The 14,713-nt window shown below is 37.2% G+C and overlaps 1 protein-coding gene across 2 annotated transcripts in view; it reads left to right on the top strand.

Annotated features, from left to right (window-relative positions):
• Positions 1-160: 160 nt before the first annotated feature.
• The window catches only part of Upf1 (Upf1 RNA helicase), a 30,239-nt gene continuing 15,686 nt past the window's right edge, over positions 161-14,713 (top strand). The window contains exons 1-11 of one of the 2 annotated variants that reach the window (XM_071681906.1): positions 161-452; positions 2,552-2,659; positions 3,387-3,536; positions 5,634-5,806; positions 8,015-8,227; positions 9,406-9,578; positions 9,903-10,110; positions 11,645-11,810; positions 12,172-12,366; positions 13,354-13,442; positions 13,786-13,888. In XM_071681906.1, coding sequence (XP_071538007.1) covers positions 276-452; positions 2,552-2,659; positions 3,387-3,536; positions 5,634-5,806; positions 8,015-8,227; positions 9,406-9,578; positions 9,903-10,110; positions 11,645-11,810; positions 12,172-12,366; positions 13,354-13,442; positions 13,786-13,888 — 1,755 coding nt within the window. In that variant the 5' untranslated portion in view covers positions 161-275. The remainder of the gene's footprint in view (positions 453-2,551; positions 2,660-3,386; positions 3,537-5,633; positions 5,807-8,014; positions 8,228-9,405; positions 9,579-9,902; positions 10,111-11,644; positions 11,811-12,171; positions 12,367-13,353; positions 13,443-13,785; positions 13,889-14,713) is intronic. The other variant, XM_071681907.1, reaches the window with a different exon arrangement.

The raw sequence follows: 14,713 nt of genomic DNA, 5'->3' as shown, positions 1-14,713 counted from the left end.
ACGTGTGCCCGGGGATATCGTAAAGTATGAGAACTCTATTGCTTTCTTTTACCATATTAGATTATATATATATAACAAACTTTATATAGTCTAGGCAGAAGATTCAACGATAACCCGATGCTCTTTTGTCTATTTACAGGTTTCCATTCATGTGGTTACTTTACATATTGCTATCATGGTTCCCGACATGGTAGTGCGGGAAGAAAAATTTGAACGTAAAAAGAGTTGAAGTAGAGCTTGTGATTTCCCCGTGAGCGGTGTGTTATTATCTAAATATGAGTGTAGACGCGTACGGCCCAAGCTCACAAAGTCTCACCTTCTATGACACCGAGGAAGCCGACCTTTTGGGGGCTGACACTCAGGGCTCTGAGTACGAGTTCAACCTCACTCTGGGCAGTCAGACCCAGACCCAGGGAGATCCGTTAGACAAGACCCAACCAACCCAGAGTCAGGTATGTATCGTTGATTTAGTACACAGAGGAAACACTCCATATGTGAAGAGCTCTAGACAACACAAATGTTGGAGATCAGTGTTGGTCTGGGGCGTTAATGTTCAGGTTTGGTGGTTGTGTTAGTGTATCCTGATGTCTCCTGCTTTGTGCTGATGGGTAACGACTGTGAGGAATGAGATGGTAAATATTTGTGTTATTTTGTTCAAGGGAATTTGTAGACTGATTTGATTTCGGGTAGGAAGTGTTAAAGTTAATGATTGTTTTATAGTATGGTAAATCCATCTGTTTCTTGTACTGTAAATTGGATTGACATTTCTTTCAAATGAATATTTTCGTAATTTGCGTGATTCCAGCATATGTTTTTTTTTATGACATTTAGGTAATCTTTCTAATAGAAAATGTTACCTATTTCACTGATAGCTGATGGAAGAAAGTCCTGCATATCTGTTGTTTGTTTCAAAAATGCTCTGGGATGATGACTGCCTCTATGGGTTGGCTATTTTTTCTTAAAAAGTTAACAGGCTTATAATTTACCAATTGATTACTGTTATTAGTAATCGAGGAGGTTATTTTTTGGGTAAAAGTACAATGTTTCCAATTTTTTTTAATATGAATGATAGCATTTTGTAACGGTATTGTATTATGTTGAGAATAGGATAAGATTTGCAGTTTGATTTGAAGCATTGGTGTTTATTCTTTGATGATAAGTATTGTAAGGAAGGCTATGAAGGACGGGAAAATGTGTCCAGTAATCAAGTGAACCAATGAAAACCTCACCCAATTTAGCTTATTTTTGATATTTGAAAAAATGAATGTTATGGTTCATGATTACATCTTTAATTGCTGATGTGTGTATTTATTTTGAAGAAAAGTCCATCATTGGATGTACCACTAGCACATAAACTGTGAACTGAAGGAGCAAATTAAAATAGTATTCGTATATTTCAGTGATATCTTTGAAAATTTAGTCTCATTTGGGTTTCGAGGGGAAGTTTGGTGAAGTTGAATTCTTATGATATATAGAATTTTTCAGCCACTTTTGCCTTCGATGAATCCATATTTTCTTTTAGTGTTATATGCTGAATTTGTTTTATTACACAGACTTATTATGTTGATAAACTTGAAATGACCATGTGGTCTTATGTAGCTAGCACGAATAACGTTTGGTAGACCAAACCATTGGAGTTATGGTAACCCTGGGGTGCTATGAGAATTTAAGGAGAGCCATTCATAGGTCCTTTTGATTCAGAGAAATATTTCAGCAACCTTTGCTTCTTTTGATGTGACATTTTCTCTCAGCTTGGTGGGCCTCCCTACTGATATTTGTACTAGTAAAGTAAGAAATAATGGCTCAGATCATGCTCTTGCCAGTCTTTGGTAGAAGTACGTTTTATCTCTACATTGCAATTAGCTTTGAATATTGGAGTGATTTTTTTATGCAGTACTATAATAGTTTTTAGAGAGTTCATTGGCAATTGCAGAGGACAAATTTGAGCATTATGTGTTTTTGGATGACTTTAGATTAAGTGATATTACTGAGGGTTATGCTTATTGAAAAAAATGTATGGTTAATATAAAAATTTGTAATGCACCCATAAAAATGATTGGCAAAATATATATAAAACCCTCGCTTGGTAGCCACATCATCAGACTGGGGCGTGACTGATACTTTGTTCATTTTCAGTTTTCATTTTCTTCTGACATACTGTAATTTTGGGTCTTGTGTACCCTGTATCCATGATGCATCTTGTGTTATCCCTAATACAGCAGGTTGATTCCTATAAGTAGTCTCCCCATGCTTGAGGAAAAAAAGTTGAAACATATGATAGTCGACAATCCTGTAATGAATATTATGTGATGATGTCTTCGGTGCAAGGGTTGATAATGAAATGATGTAGGAGAACCTTACGTTATTTGCATATTGTGCTACATCAGTGAATTTTATTCAGTTCAATATGCTGCAGACGTCTTACATGCTATTGCATTATTTTGCTAAGTCATTGTTAGCAGTTACAGGGCTTATATATGAATACATAGGTTGTATCCCAAGAACTGTATCTGAACTGTACAACTTAAACCTGTACTCTTATATTTTTTAGGTGACGGTGAATGGAGATGTGGGGGAAACTGAAGTAGAGAAGGTGACAGAGACACTTGCTGATTTACAATTTGAGGAAGATGATGAAGAAAATGCATTCTACACAAAGGTTTGTTTTTTATCTGAATTGTGAAAGTGATGAGAATGCACTCAATTGTGTGGTTTAATTGCAGTCTGAATACTGTATAATGATATTTTTTCATGTATTGACTTTATATTACGGTGCTATATTAACTTGATATATGACATTTTTTTGTGATGCAGTTATATGACTCGAGAAAATATTTTTAAGTAGTTTATCATCATCAGGTACATCTTTATTAATAGAAAATGTACATTATTGGATCTTTAACAACTTTGTAATACAACCTTTCCTCCCTCTTTTTCATCCAGGTCAGTCAGTACAAACTCTGTTGTTGATAGACTATTTTTGACACCTTATTTTTACCTCGGTTCAGTTTTGTCCACTGAATCTACAAATGGCCTTTGTTTTATTTACCTCATTTAGGGCCTTCCAAATGCTGTGCTCATATGCTGGCTGTGTCCCATGTCTCCTCAGTGGCATGACTTTTGAATAACACTGTGGTAGAATTTCTCTCTACCAGTGGCCTGTTATGGGTGAGGCATGAAGGCTAAGAAGTGGGACTGGAGTTCACAAGTTATGGAGAGACTGTTACCATGGCCACCCCTTGTAGGGGGTTCCAGTTGGGAACAGTCATTAGATATTTAGATAAATAGAATTGATATAGCTGATAAGTCTACACTGTGTAGATTGAGCTGAGGTTAATCTGTGTATTTCATCTTTTAAGTAAGTACCTGTTGTTTACATATTTCAGGAGCTGCCAGAATGGGCTTGCCGCTACTGTGGGATTCATGATCCAGCATCAGCTGTTATGTGCAATGTGTGTCACAAATGGTTCTGCAATGGTCGTGGGAACACCTCTGGGTCACACATCATCAATCATCTTGTTCGTGCAAAGCACAAGGTATAGCTAGTAACTATCTCAGTGTGCTGACAATAGAATTTTTAACATATATAACAGTTTACCCATTGTGACATTTTCTAAAATTTTGTTTGTCAGGTGTTGCAAGCTCGGAAAAAATTCTTACCAAAATAATTGACATTCCAGGATATTTCATACATTTGAAATTCCCTCCAAATTTTCCTGGAATAGTAGGTAAATTAACTGAGTGGAAGATAGTAGCTACCATATGGTATTGTTGTGCGTCTTGATCTAGCTGGCACTAATCAATTTGATGTATCATGTAAGTTTCCTGCAGTCTTGTTTTTGGGTTCTGTTGTGGAAAATTGGAGCTTTTCCCTTTGCATTGGTGAATAAGATCACCAACATACTGTGTTTTCAGTAAGTTTTGTGAAAATCTCCAAGTAAAGAATAACGTGCTCTGTATTGAAAAAAATAAACATGAAGTGATGAATTGAGAAAGATAGAAGTGTGTTGTTTACTCTTATTAGCTTGTAGTAATTGGTAGGCGGCCAATGACCAGGGAGGTATATTGCCAGTTCTACCCATCTGGGCATCAGGAGGGTTAGTGATAGCTTCGTAGTGTGCCAAGACTTCACTGGTTGTCAAGTTGCACTTCTCTGACCCAGGTAGCTTTCTGTCCTTTTTGTCTCACCCACATGTGGATTACTAGCATTTTGGCCACAAACATAAAATCTCTTCTTGTCACACACTTGACAACGCTTAACTCGCTCAGCTCATTCCTTGTAATTAGATTTTCCTTAAGTGAGCACTATGTGCTAGCCTTGCCTTTTGGCAAAATGGTAGAAGCAATAGACAGTAAGTAGAAACATCAGGCTGGAGCATTAGGTAAAAGTTGTAGGTTGGAACATTGGGTAGATACATTAAGTAGAAGTAATCAATAGGAGCATTAGATAGGAGGTTCATGAAATGCTGTGCTGGAGTTGCCCTCTGCCCTCTGCAAGTGGCCTGTTAAGGGTGAGTCAGTAAGGACTAGGAAGCAGCACTGGAGTTTGTTAGTTATTGAGACTGTTTCCATGTCTGCCCCCTTTAGGGAGTTCCAGGAGGGAATATACTTCAGAGATATAGGTAGGTAGGTAGACAAATTAAAGATAAGACACAGGATAATTTCCTTTGCTGTATGATATTCAGCCATTGTAGACTCAAAAGTGGAGCATATAATACACTTTTAGAACTTGCCATACCATTCCAAATTAGCCTTAATAGCACAGAAAGTAGAAATAATAAATTTTGAACAGTATTAGGATTTCCAATTAAAACCTATTATGGGGGATAGGGGAGAAAGAATACTTCCCACATGTTCCCTTTGTGTCCATATCCCCCACAGCTTGCACTCATCATTTCCATTTTCACTCCATATACCCTGTCCAGGGATATAGGTTTCCCCTGTCCCCAGCATCCAATCTATAACTAAAATTTTAAATCTCTCCATAAGCTCCCTAATTTTGCTCTCACCTGCCATCCCATGTACATTCAGAGCCAGTACCCTGAATCGCTTGTCTTCTTAACTCCCTGGCATAACTGGGAGACCCCAGTGCCAGTTCGTAGTCTTCTGTGCCTCACCCTTGAAAGGCTACTGGCAGAGGCAACTCCATTGCAGTGTTTCCAAAAGGTGGTGGGGCTTTCACATTTTTTTTAGTTGGAAAAAAAAGACTATTTTCCTGTTGGAGTTGGACAACTCCTCCCCCTTCTGTTCCACCCGTAAGGTTGGAATGATTATGTCATCTCAGGAAGGTGGAGTGAGACTTGGATACTCCAGTTACAGCACCAAAATTAAAAACGTTTTTCAGCTTTAGAGCCTCTGCCTTCGTAGCAGCATCTCCTAACATCGTTAGTTTCAGTACTGCCACTGCGTAGTAACCTGTTCATGTTTATTGTGTCTTACAGTGATAATTCTCAGCCATGTTTTTTATGATTTGGAAATATTACCATAATTTTTGATAAATACCAAATTTATGTTTGTGATTGCCTCTTGGATGATGTAAGATGAAATGTATGGTAAATGATGTATGTGTTCTTGAATGATTTGCATGTAGATTTGATGCCAGGTTATAAGTGTATCTTTTTCTTTTTCTACAGGAAGTAAGCCTCCACAAGGATGGCCTGGTACGGGACACTGTTCTTGAATGTTATGCTTGTGCTGTCAAGAATGTGTTTGTGCTTGGTTTCATCCCAGCTAAGGCTGAATCAGTGGTTGTTCTGTTATGCAGGCAACCTTGTGCTGCACAGAGTTCCCTTCGAGACATGAATTGGTAAGCTTTTTGTGATTATCTTACCAGGATGTAACTCCTTGTCTTTTATATTAGTCAGTTATGAAAGTGTACCAGAATTATTTAAGGAGTGTGAATGTCTCATGCATCACTGGTTTTCAGCAAATCTGTAGCAAGAAGTTGGATTAATGGGGAAATCTTGCTGAAGTTATCTCCTTATCCTTGTTTGTTGTTCTGTAATGCATTTCTTTAGAATTTCTTGGATAGAATGGAGTTAGTCCAAATCATTACACTTCCATTCTTATCAATAAACTGAAAGTTGATTCCTGTTTTATAAACAAAGTGAAAGTTGATTTAAAGTTGTCAGTTCTGGACTCAATGTGGTTACATTGTAAGTGAAGAGTCACATTCAGTATTAGCATTTGTAAGGTATGAAAGAGCAGGGAACAATAAGTATAGAAGGTAAGAAAAGAGGAACAAAGAATTTTTGAAGTAAATGTTTTGGACATGACAGGAGAAAATTCAAAACTTTTCCATGAATTCATTAGGATTAGATTATAAACATTAAAAGAGCAGCTAATCAGGGTAAGGGATGTAGAGAGAAGAGTTTTTGAGGTTTGAAGTAAAGACAATTTAAGAACTGAATGACAGGTTCTAAGGTATTTTCACGGCAGAAGACACTTAAGTCTGAACACTGAGATGGAACGGGGATTGAGATATCAAGAAAATACCTGATCAGAATACCAAAGGGGCTTGCCTCATGCAAGGCTTATGGTGCAGATGAAATATATATGTGTGCTGAAGATTTGTGCAGATACACTGGACAGAGCGCTTGAAATATTGCTCAGGATGTCCCTGGAGTAAGGCATAGTGGCAAGGGAGTGGAGAGAGCCAATTTCAATATCTGTCAATAAGAGAGGGGACTGGAAAGAGGCACTGAGATACAGACCAATCTCCTTGATGAGTTTGTTTTGTAAGGTACTGAAAAAGGTAATCAGAAAGCAAATAGATGACTACCTATAGAGGAGAAATTACCTAAGTGAGATATAACATGGTTGTAGGAAAAGGAAGTTATTTTTACAAAGCTCTTACATATCTGCGAGAGAGTGAGCTCTGTTTTTGGCATAAGGGAAGGCATAGTGGATTGTTTTTTATCTTGACTGCAAGAAAGTGTTTGATGATATGCCACATGGGAGGCTGATTAAGAAGCTGGACCACCTGTAAGAAATAAGGTGGAGACTGATTTGATGGATGCAAGATTATCTTTGTGGGAAGGAGCTAAGGATGCATGTCAAAGGACTCTTTTCAAAAGGGATTGAGGTTACGAGGGGAGTGCTGCTGGCTTCTTGAATGAAACAATTTTTTTCTCGATATGTGTGATAACAGAATACATGAATATGTGTGATAACAGAATACATGAATATGTTTCCAGGTGTTTCAAGGGTCATAAAGGAAATGAAAAATCATGAGGAATGCTTTAACGTATAATGGGACCTCGACAGACTCAAAAGTTTGTGTGATACCTGGTTGTAATTCAACTTAAGTAAATGTAATGGGATAAGGATGGGTCATAGTAAAAGAAAGCCTTGATATGGATACCATCTAGCAGGAAATAAGCTAGTATAAAGAAACTGAGGGGGATTGGAATTACGAGAGCTGAGCTATATGTTAATGCTAGAGTCCTTGAATTTGCCCATCATGAGAGAGAAGAGTAAGGGGTGACAATTCAAATTTTTAAGGTTTTTGATCAGTATGGTGATGTATATAGTTATAATTTTTGAAAGATGCAGTAATAGAACAACCAGAGGCCGTTATGTGAAATTTTAGAGAAGCTTGTTATAAAGGATATAAAGTACTTTTGTTGTAAAAGAGTTGTAGATGAATGGGATGAACTGAATTAGAATATAGCAATTGCAGACAGCTTGCAGATGTATAAAGAGCTTTATCATAGCAGAAAAGGTTTAAGAGATGGGGCCCCACAAGTGTACACTCCCTTCCCATGCAGTACAATTAGATAATTTAACACACACAAATGTAGTTTTTGTATATCTGACCAGATTTTCACTTACGTTGAATCTGCATTGTACATATGTTATAAACTTAATGTGACTAGTACTGTACTGTACTGGATAACATTGGGAACAACATTCATTATTATAATCTGAGAGTTTGTATAAAGTAATTAGCTTTTGACATTTGGTGCTGTTCTTGTGTCTGCATTTTCAAGAGTATTTATTCTCCTTGTATCAGGGACCCAGAGCAGTGGAAACCTTTAATCAATGACCGAGCTTTGCTGCCTTGGCTTGTGCGTGTACCTTCAGAAGCTGAGCAACTCCGTGCACGCCAGATCACTGCACAACAGATCAACAAGCTGGAAGAGTTATGGAAAGAGAATGCTTCAGCAACCTTTGATGACTTAGAGCGTCCTGGGGTGGATGAAGAGCCCCAGCAAGTTTGCTTGAGGTACTTGATATCCATTGCTGTTTGAAGTGGGAAATATTATGATTATAATCTTGTTTGCCAAAGCACTCATTTGATTTATTGCTTGACATAAATGGATAGCATACCTATCTATCTGTTTGTGTGTCTACCAATCTGTCTATCTCTTGGTCTATCAATCTACATCTGTCTATGTCGATGTACTGTTCTTTGTCAATCAGTCCAACTATCTATCTTTCTGTACTTGTGTTGAAGTGATGTATGAGTGATTGATTTGAAAAAAATTCTCAAACTTCACCATTGTGGATGAACTCCATTTGTAGCTAGAAAAAAGACTGTGTATATACTGAGTAGGTGTCTTATTGAATTGTTTTAGTGCTCTGTCACGCAAGTTTAGGTAGATTCCATGCCCAAAGCTACTGGAAGGGGAATCTCCCCACTTTAAGGTGCTAGTATGTTAAAATCTTTAATAATAATTGAATCGTTTTCTCATCTAGTTTCTGCAAATTGTCATGAGATATTTGTTTTCCTCTATTGTCTGTGCAAGGGGCCTGTAAATTTATTTTACTTACAGTTTCCACAGAAATTATCAATATCTTTCATTACGTGATGGATTTTAACTAATAGCCATCACATACTTTCTCCATTTTCTATTGAATAGTGTATACCCTGGAATTGTTCCCCTATTGTTGCTATATCCATCCGTAGCACCTTTGTCTTTTGAGTAAAATAAGAGTATTAGCTTTCACCCAATCCTCAGGCACAGCCTTCTGTTTCCATGATGATTACATACTGAATGTATCCAGTTTCTCACACTTTCTCCTCCATACTTAAACATTTCAGCCATAATCCTATCCACTCCAGGTGCCTTTCCTACCTTCAGCCTCATTATTACCAAATTTACCTTTCTTTTTACTGTAGTTCCTTGCACTTGTATCCTTATCCTTCCATCCTTTATACCCATGCATGTAACAACTACTGTCTCATCATCTCCCTCATTCATCATTTCTTCAAAATACTCTTTATATCTTCTGTTCATTTCCTCCATTTGATTCAGCAGCTCCCCTTCCTTACTTCTTGCATTAACATTTCCACTCTTACATCCCCCTAAGTTGGTAAAGATTTTTTTTTTTTTTTTTTTTTTGTTTGTTATGAGGTATACTAATGTGTTTATGTTTAAGATACATACTTTTATTTTACAGATATGAGGATGGGTTTCAGTATCAGAATATTTTTGGGCCTTTAGTAAAGTTAGAAGCAGACTATGATAAGAAACTGAAGGAATCCCAGACCCAGGACAAAATTGAGGTGCGCTGGGACATTGGCTTGAACAAGAAAATTTGTGCCTATTTCACACTTGCCAAAACTGATGGAGGTAAAAATAGCTTGATTATTATGGGGGGTAAGGGTGTAGGTATGATAAGAGAATATTAATTTAGTTTGGTCCACATTGAGAGGAACTTGAATAATTTTGATAATTATTTATTTAGAGATTTTTATTGATGAAAGTAGTGAGAAATGTTCTTGAATAATGAATTTTTTTTTAACTTTTCAAAGGAGTGAGACTCTTAGGCATCCTGTGGTTTGTGAGGTTACTATCTTGCTTTATAGGAAATTGTTTAACATTTTGAGATCAGATGTGAAAAAAAGGAAGCCCCTATTGGCAGAACATGCTAATTGAATGTCTTTTTATATACAGATATGCGTTTGATGCATGGAGATGAGCTTCGCCTCAGGTATTTGGGTGACTTGCACAAACCATGGTCTGGGGTGGGACATGTTATCAAGATTCCAGACAATTTTGGAGAGGAGGTTGGGATTGAGCTAAAGTCCAATGTGGGTGTTCCCACAGACTGCCGAGATAAATTTGTGGTGGATTTTGTTTGGAAGTCAACCAGCTTTGATAGGTTTGTAATGATTTTATTTGTGAAATGTATTTAAATGTTTTATACTCTTTCATTTAGGAAGGCTTTAAATTGTATGAATTATTGCGATGTTAGTATAACTAGGGACCCAATTTTTGCCGATATTCCCAACAAAGGTTTCAAATGGTCATAGATAAAAGGTGTGCCTGCAACTGTTTTTTGACTAAATGGAGGTTGTTACAGGGGAGTGGAATGTGATGAGTAAATAATGAAAATGTGAGACTTGAGGATATTGACACTTGTGGAAAGGAAAGTTATGTGTCTTAGGCATATGTGAGATATGGTCAAGTGGTTGTAGGACCCTTGAGTGGAAGGGTATGAAGGTTGGGAGATTAAACCTGTTAGATGATATAGATGGTTTTGTGAGTGAGTGTGGCAATTTTAATGAAGGGTGAGTGGTTTGAGAAAAACTGATTGCTTATATATTAGAGCAAGATTATTAGTTAGTTTAGTTGATTGCATTCCTGACTGTCATGCATTCATGGGCCACCCAGAGTTGAGTGCATAGGATCAACTTCTGGTCTCTGCAGTTGGTCCGCAGCTAACCCATTTCTTCATCCACTCTTAGGAGTTGGTTAATAAAATGGGTTCTTAGCTCAGACTAGGAACGTTATCTCAGAGAGCAAGAATGGGTATGTTTGAAGGAATAGTCATTCCAACAATATTATATGGTTTCGAGGCATGGGCTATAGATAGGGTGATATCACACACCCTTACCGTAGACCAACTTTCACATGGGACTATTCACTCAATTCTCTTCCTGCTTTTACGTAAGCCTTACACCATTGATGAACATATATATTTGTGTATGAAACAGAGGAAGAGAAGGATCTGTTTGAAGCATTTATGGATGTGGAGAGAGCACATGATAGGGTTGATAGAAGTGCTTTATTCAAGACCATGACATTAAAGATATGCCAATTGTGATTGCCCATTTGTCTAGCCAATTAACTGACCATCCAGTCAACTGGTTGGCTGATTCCCAATTTAAAGAAAAACAAGGAAGGGGCTGCTCCTCACTTTTCTTACCACCCCATACTTTGCCCACCAGTTACAAGGATTGAAGGTTGTTATTATCCCTTAAATGCATTGCATAGTAGAGTGGATGAGTACATTGTTGTGTTTTCCAAGGTATGTGATAGCTAGGTTTGCCTTTACTTTAACCCTTTGGATGTGTATTTTGTTTCCAAGGCCACTTCCCAGAAAATGCCATTTTCCCATGAAAAATTTCATTAATCATGTTTTTTTCCATTACTTTTCTAACTTGATTTCAGTAAAGAGAGAGAAGTCATAGATGACAGTATATTCAATGTGCTGGTAATTTGAAACTTGAGGGGGTGTCATCAAATGCTGTGATAGTGGAAGAACATTTATGCCACCATGGTGAGAAGTCGGACATTGCCATTAATGTCAGGAAGTTCATTCTGCTGTGTCCAAAGGGTTAAGGAATGCTGAAGTTGGCAAAAAATCTTTTTAAATTGCTGAGTGTTATTTTAGTTTTAATTTCCACAACCAGAATGCAGGCAGCTTTACGCAAATTTGCTGTAGATGATTCTTCTGTGTCACCATATATCTACCACCGACTCTTGGGTCATGTAGAAGTGGATGAACTGATATTCCGCCATATTCATCTTCCTAAACAATTGTCAGCTCCTAATCTACCCACCCTGAATAATTCACAGGTATGAGTTGCATTTTTTTTGTTGCTTGTAAGTTTCAGTAATTGAGATATGTAAACTTAAGTGTAAAAGAATAAATAGATGTTTGGAAACTCTTCACCTTGTCACACTGTTCAGACTGAGAATGCATATGTTGAGGAAATGTTTGGATTGTCTTTAAGGTTGAATGTGCATGATATCCATTGATAAAGTAATCATTGCACATTTGAAGTTGTATGGTAGAATTGTGAGTAATTGTATATACAGGATAACATTTTTTCATGTAGAAAACAGACTGGGTGTTAGTGATTGTTGATTTATATGTGTAGGTAAGGAAGTGAATGAGAATTCATTAAATTATTCAATATGAATTTATAATTTTCAGCAATACGCCCTTAAGCATGCCTTGCAACGGCCTCTGTCATTGATCCAAGGCCCTCCAGGCACTGGAAAAACAGTCACATCTGCCACCATTGTATATCAGTTGGTAAAGCAGACAGGTGGTTCTGTTTTGGTGTGTGCACCATCAAACACTGCTGTTGACCAGCTCACAGAGAAGATTCATAAGACTGGACTGAAGGTGAGATAGCTTTAAGGAGCTAGTAGTTGCATGTATGACATCCCTTTGGTTTGACTCCTGTGTTAGTGTTTTAGACATTTTTGTCTGGAAGCAGAGGAGAGTAGTTTTGAGCACAGGTCATTCAATCTTAGTTTTTAAGTAGTTGATGTATAAACAGAATGGCCTCTTTGCTTTACAACTTTTTTGTTGCTCAGGTGGTTGTGAACTAGTTTGGTAGAAGCTAGCTTAGCTAATGAATGTGTTTCTTTTAGAAATATTAAAGCAGATTTACCTTTCAACGAAATGATTATATGACTTCCCTGAAAATGTTTGTGGTCTTAATCTTTTTTGACCTGATATGTCATGCTGTCTGTACTGCACTGGACAGAATTCATTGCAGTTCTCCCTCAAGTGTTATGTTTACAGTTATGTAGAGAGGATACTTGGTTCTTGTGCTGTTGTGTTACCTTTTTACTCTATTATATTCATGACTACCTACCCAACCCATTACCAGAGTATATGAATGACCTGTGAAAAGTGTATACTTAAGATCAAACTTAGAGTTGTAATCCATTTTTACACTACTGGGGGTCCCCAACTTACAAGTGTCTCATCTACTTACACCAGTATTTATGAAGAACAAACTTCAGTTAATATTTACTTCCTTTTCTCTCATACAAACAATTATTCAGTCTTACGAACTGCTGAACTGCATGATTTTTCATTAAGTGATACTTGATATAATATTCTGTTAACTATATTACAGTCAGTTATAGGTATTTCCTTTAATTTGATGCATTTCTTTATATTTTCCAACATTTGAACTGATCTACCTATGAACAGGGTCCAGGAACCTAACCAGTTCTTAAACCAGGGACCCCTTGTATGTTTACAGAAAAAAAAAAAAAAAAAAGAGACAGCTTATAAGTGGTTAAGCATAGTTGTATTCAGATATCTAATGTAGTTGATTTTTTGATTTGTAAACTTAAACCTGCCCTTTTTCTCCAGGTTGTTCGGTTGTGTGCTAAATCACGTGAGGCCATTGATTCTCCAGTTTCTTTCTTGGCTTTGCATAATCAGATCCGTAGTCTTGAAGAGTAAGTATTAGGTAGCATTTGATAGTTTAAATTGATATTTTGCAATGTCTCTTTCTTGTGATTTTAAACTTCTGAAACTGATTTGGTTATGTTTCATATTGCTGTCCATGAGAACTAGATGAACTTTTTGGAAAAGTTGCTTGGTTTTTTGTAATTTTTTAAATTTCATACTGAGTAGGTAAACACATGAAAAAAATTAATTTTTTGCAGTTGTGAGATCAAGAAAGTGCAGTGGTTCAAAAAAGAGACAGAAAAGCTTCTGATACCGTACTAGATATTTTTCAGTTTTTTACTGAGAAACATGAATTGCTGAAAAGCATTAAATGTATTATTATTTTTGCAGTAATGGTGAGCTTCAGAAATTGCAGCAGTTGAAAGAAGAGACGGGAGAACTTTCATCTGCAGATGAGAAGCGCTATCGCATGTTGAAGAAACAGGCTGAAAAAGTGTGTACATAACTTGATCTTTATATATCTCATTACAAGTGATGGCTAGAAAGCCTATGTGCAATTGAGACTGTTGTATGTTCCTTATACTGCCTGACTAAAATGGGAGAATCAGTAAGCTATTTACCTACTTTCTGCCTTAGGAGTCTCTTTTGTCTTTATGAGGCTTTTGCAGATCTTACTTTCTGCTCCAGCAGTCCCCTCTGTCTTTATGAGGCTCCAGCAGCACTTGGAAAGCTGTGTGAAGATGTGTGAAGGAGGGTAAATGTGGTGAAAATAGTTTTGAAAACTATGTGGTAAGGTGGTGTACTCAAGTAGGTAAGTAATTAAAGGGTAAGAGACAGGTTTTGTAATAAAAAGAGTATGATTGACAGAGTTTAAAAGGGTGCACTGAATTGGTTTAGGCATAAGGAAAGAATTAGTGAGAAGTTGACAGAGGATGCATGTGTCAGAAGTGGAGGGGACAAGTAGAAGGGGGAGACTAAACTAGAGGTGGAAGGATGGAGTGAAAAAATTTTGAGTGATTGGGAACTGAATGTGCAGGAGGAAAAATGATGCTCATGTGATAGAGTGAACATGAATGATGTGGTATATAGGGGTCAATGTACTCGTATTGGACTCAATCAGGGCATGTGAAGTAGCTGAGGAATACCTTGGAAAGATCCAAGGGGTCTTGTTGTGGATAGAGGGTTTTAGTTTCAGTGCATTGGTTTTGACAGCTAAAGAGTACATGTGAATGAATGTGGCCTCGTTGTCTGTTCCTGGCGTTACCTTGCTAGCATGGGAAACAGCATGCAATTATGATATTTTTTATCAGGAGTTTAT

This window comes from Panulirus ornatus, chromosome 33 (genome assembly GCF_036320965.1).
Source record: "Panulirus ornatus isolate Po-2019 chromosome 33, ASM3632096v1, whole genome shotgun sequence".
Lineage (NCBI taxonomy): Eukaryota > Metazoa > Arthropoda > Malacostraca > Decapoda > Palinuridae > Panulirus > Panulirus ornatus.
This window is presented reverse-complemented; position numbering and strand designations above follow the sequence as displayed.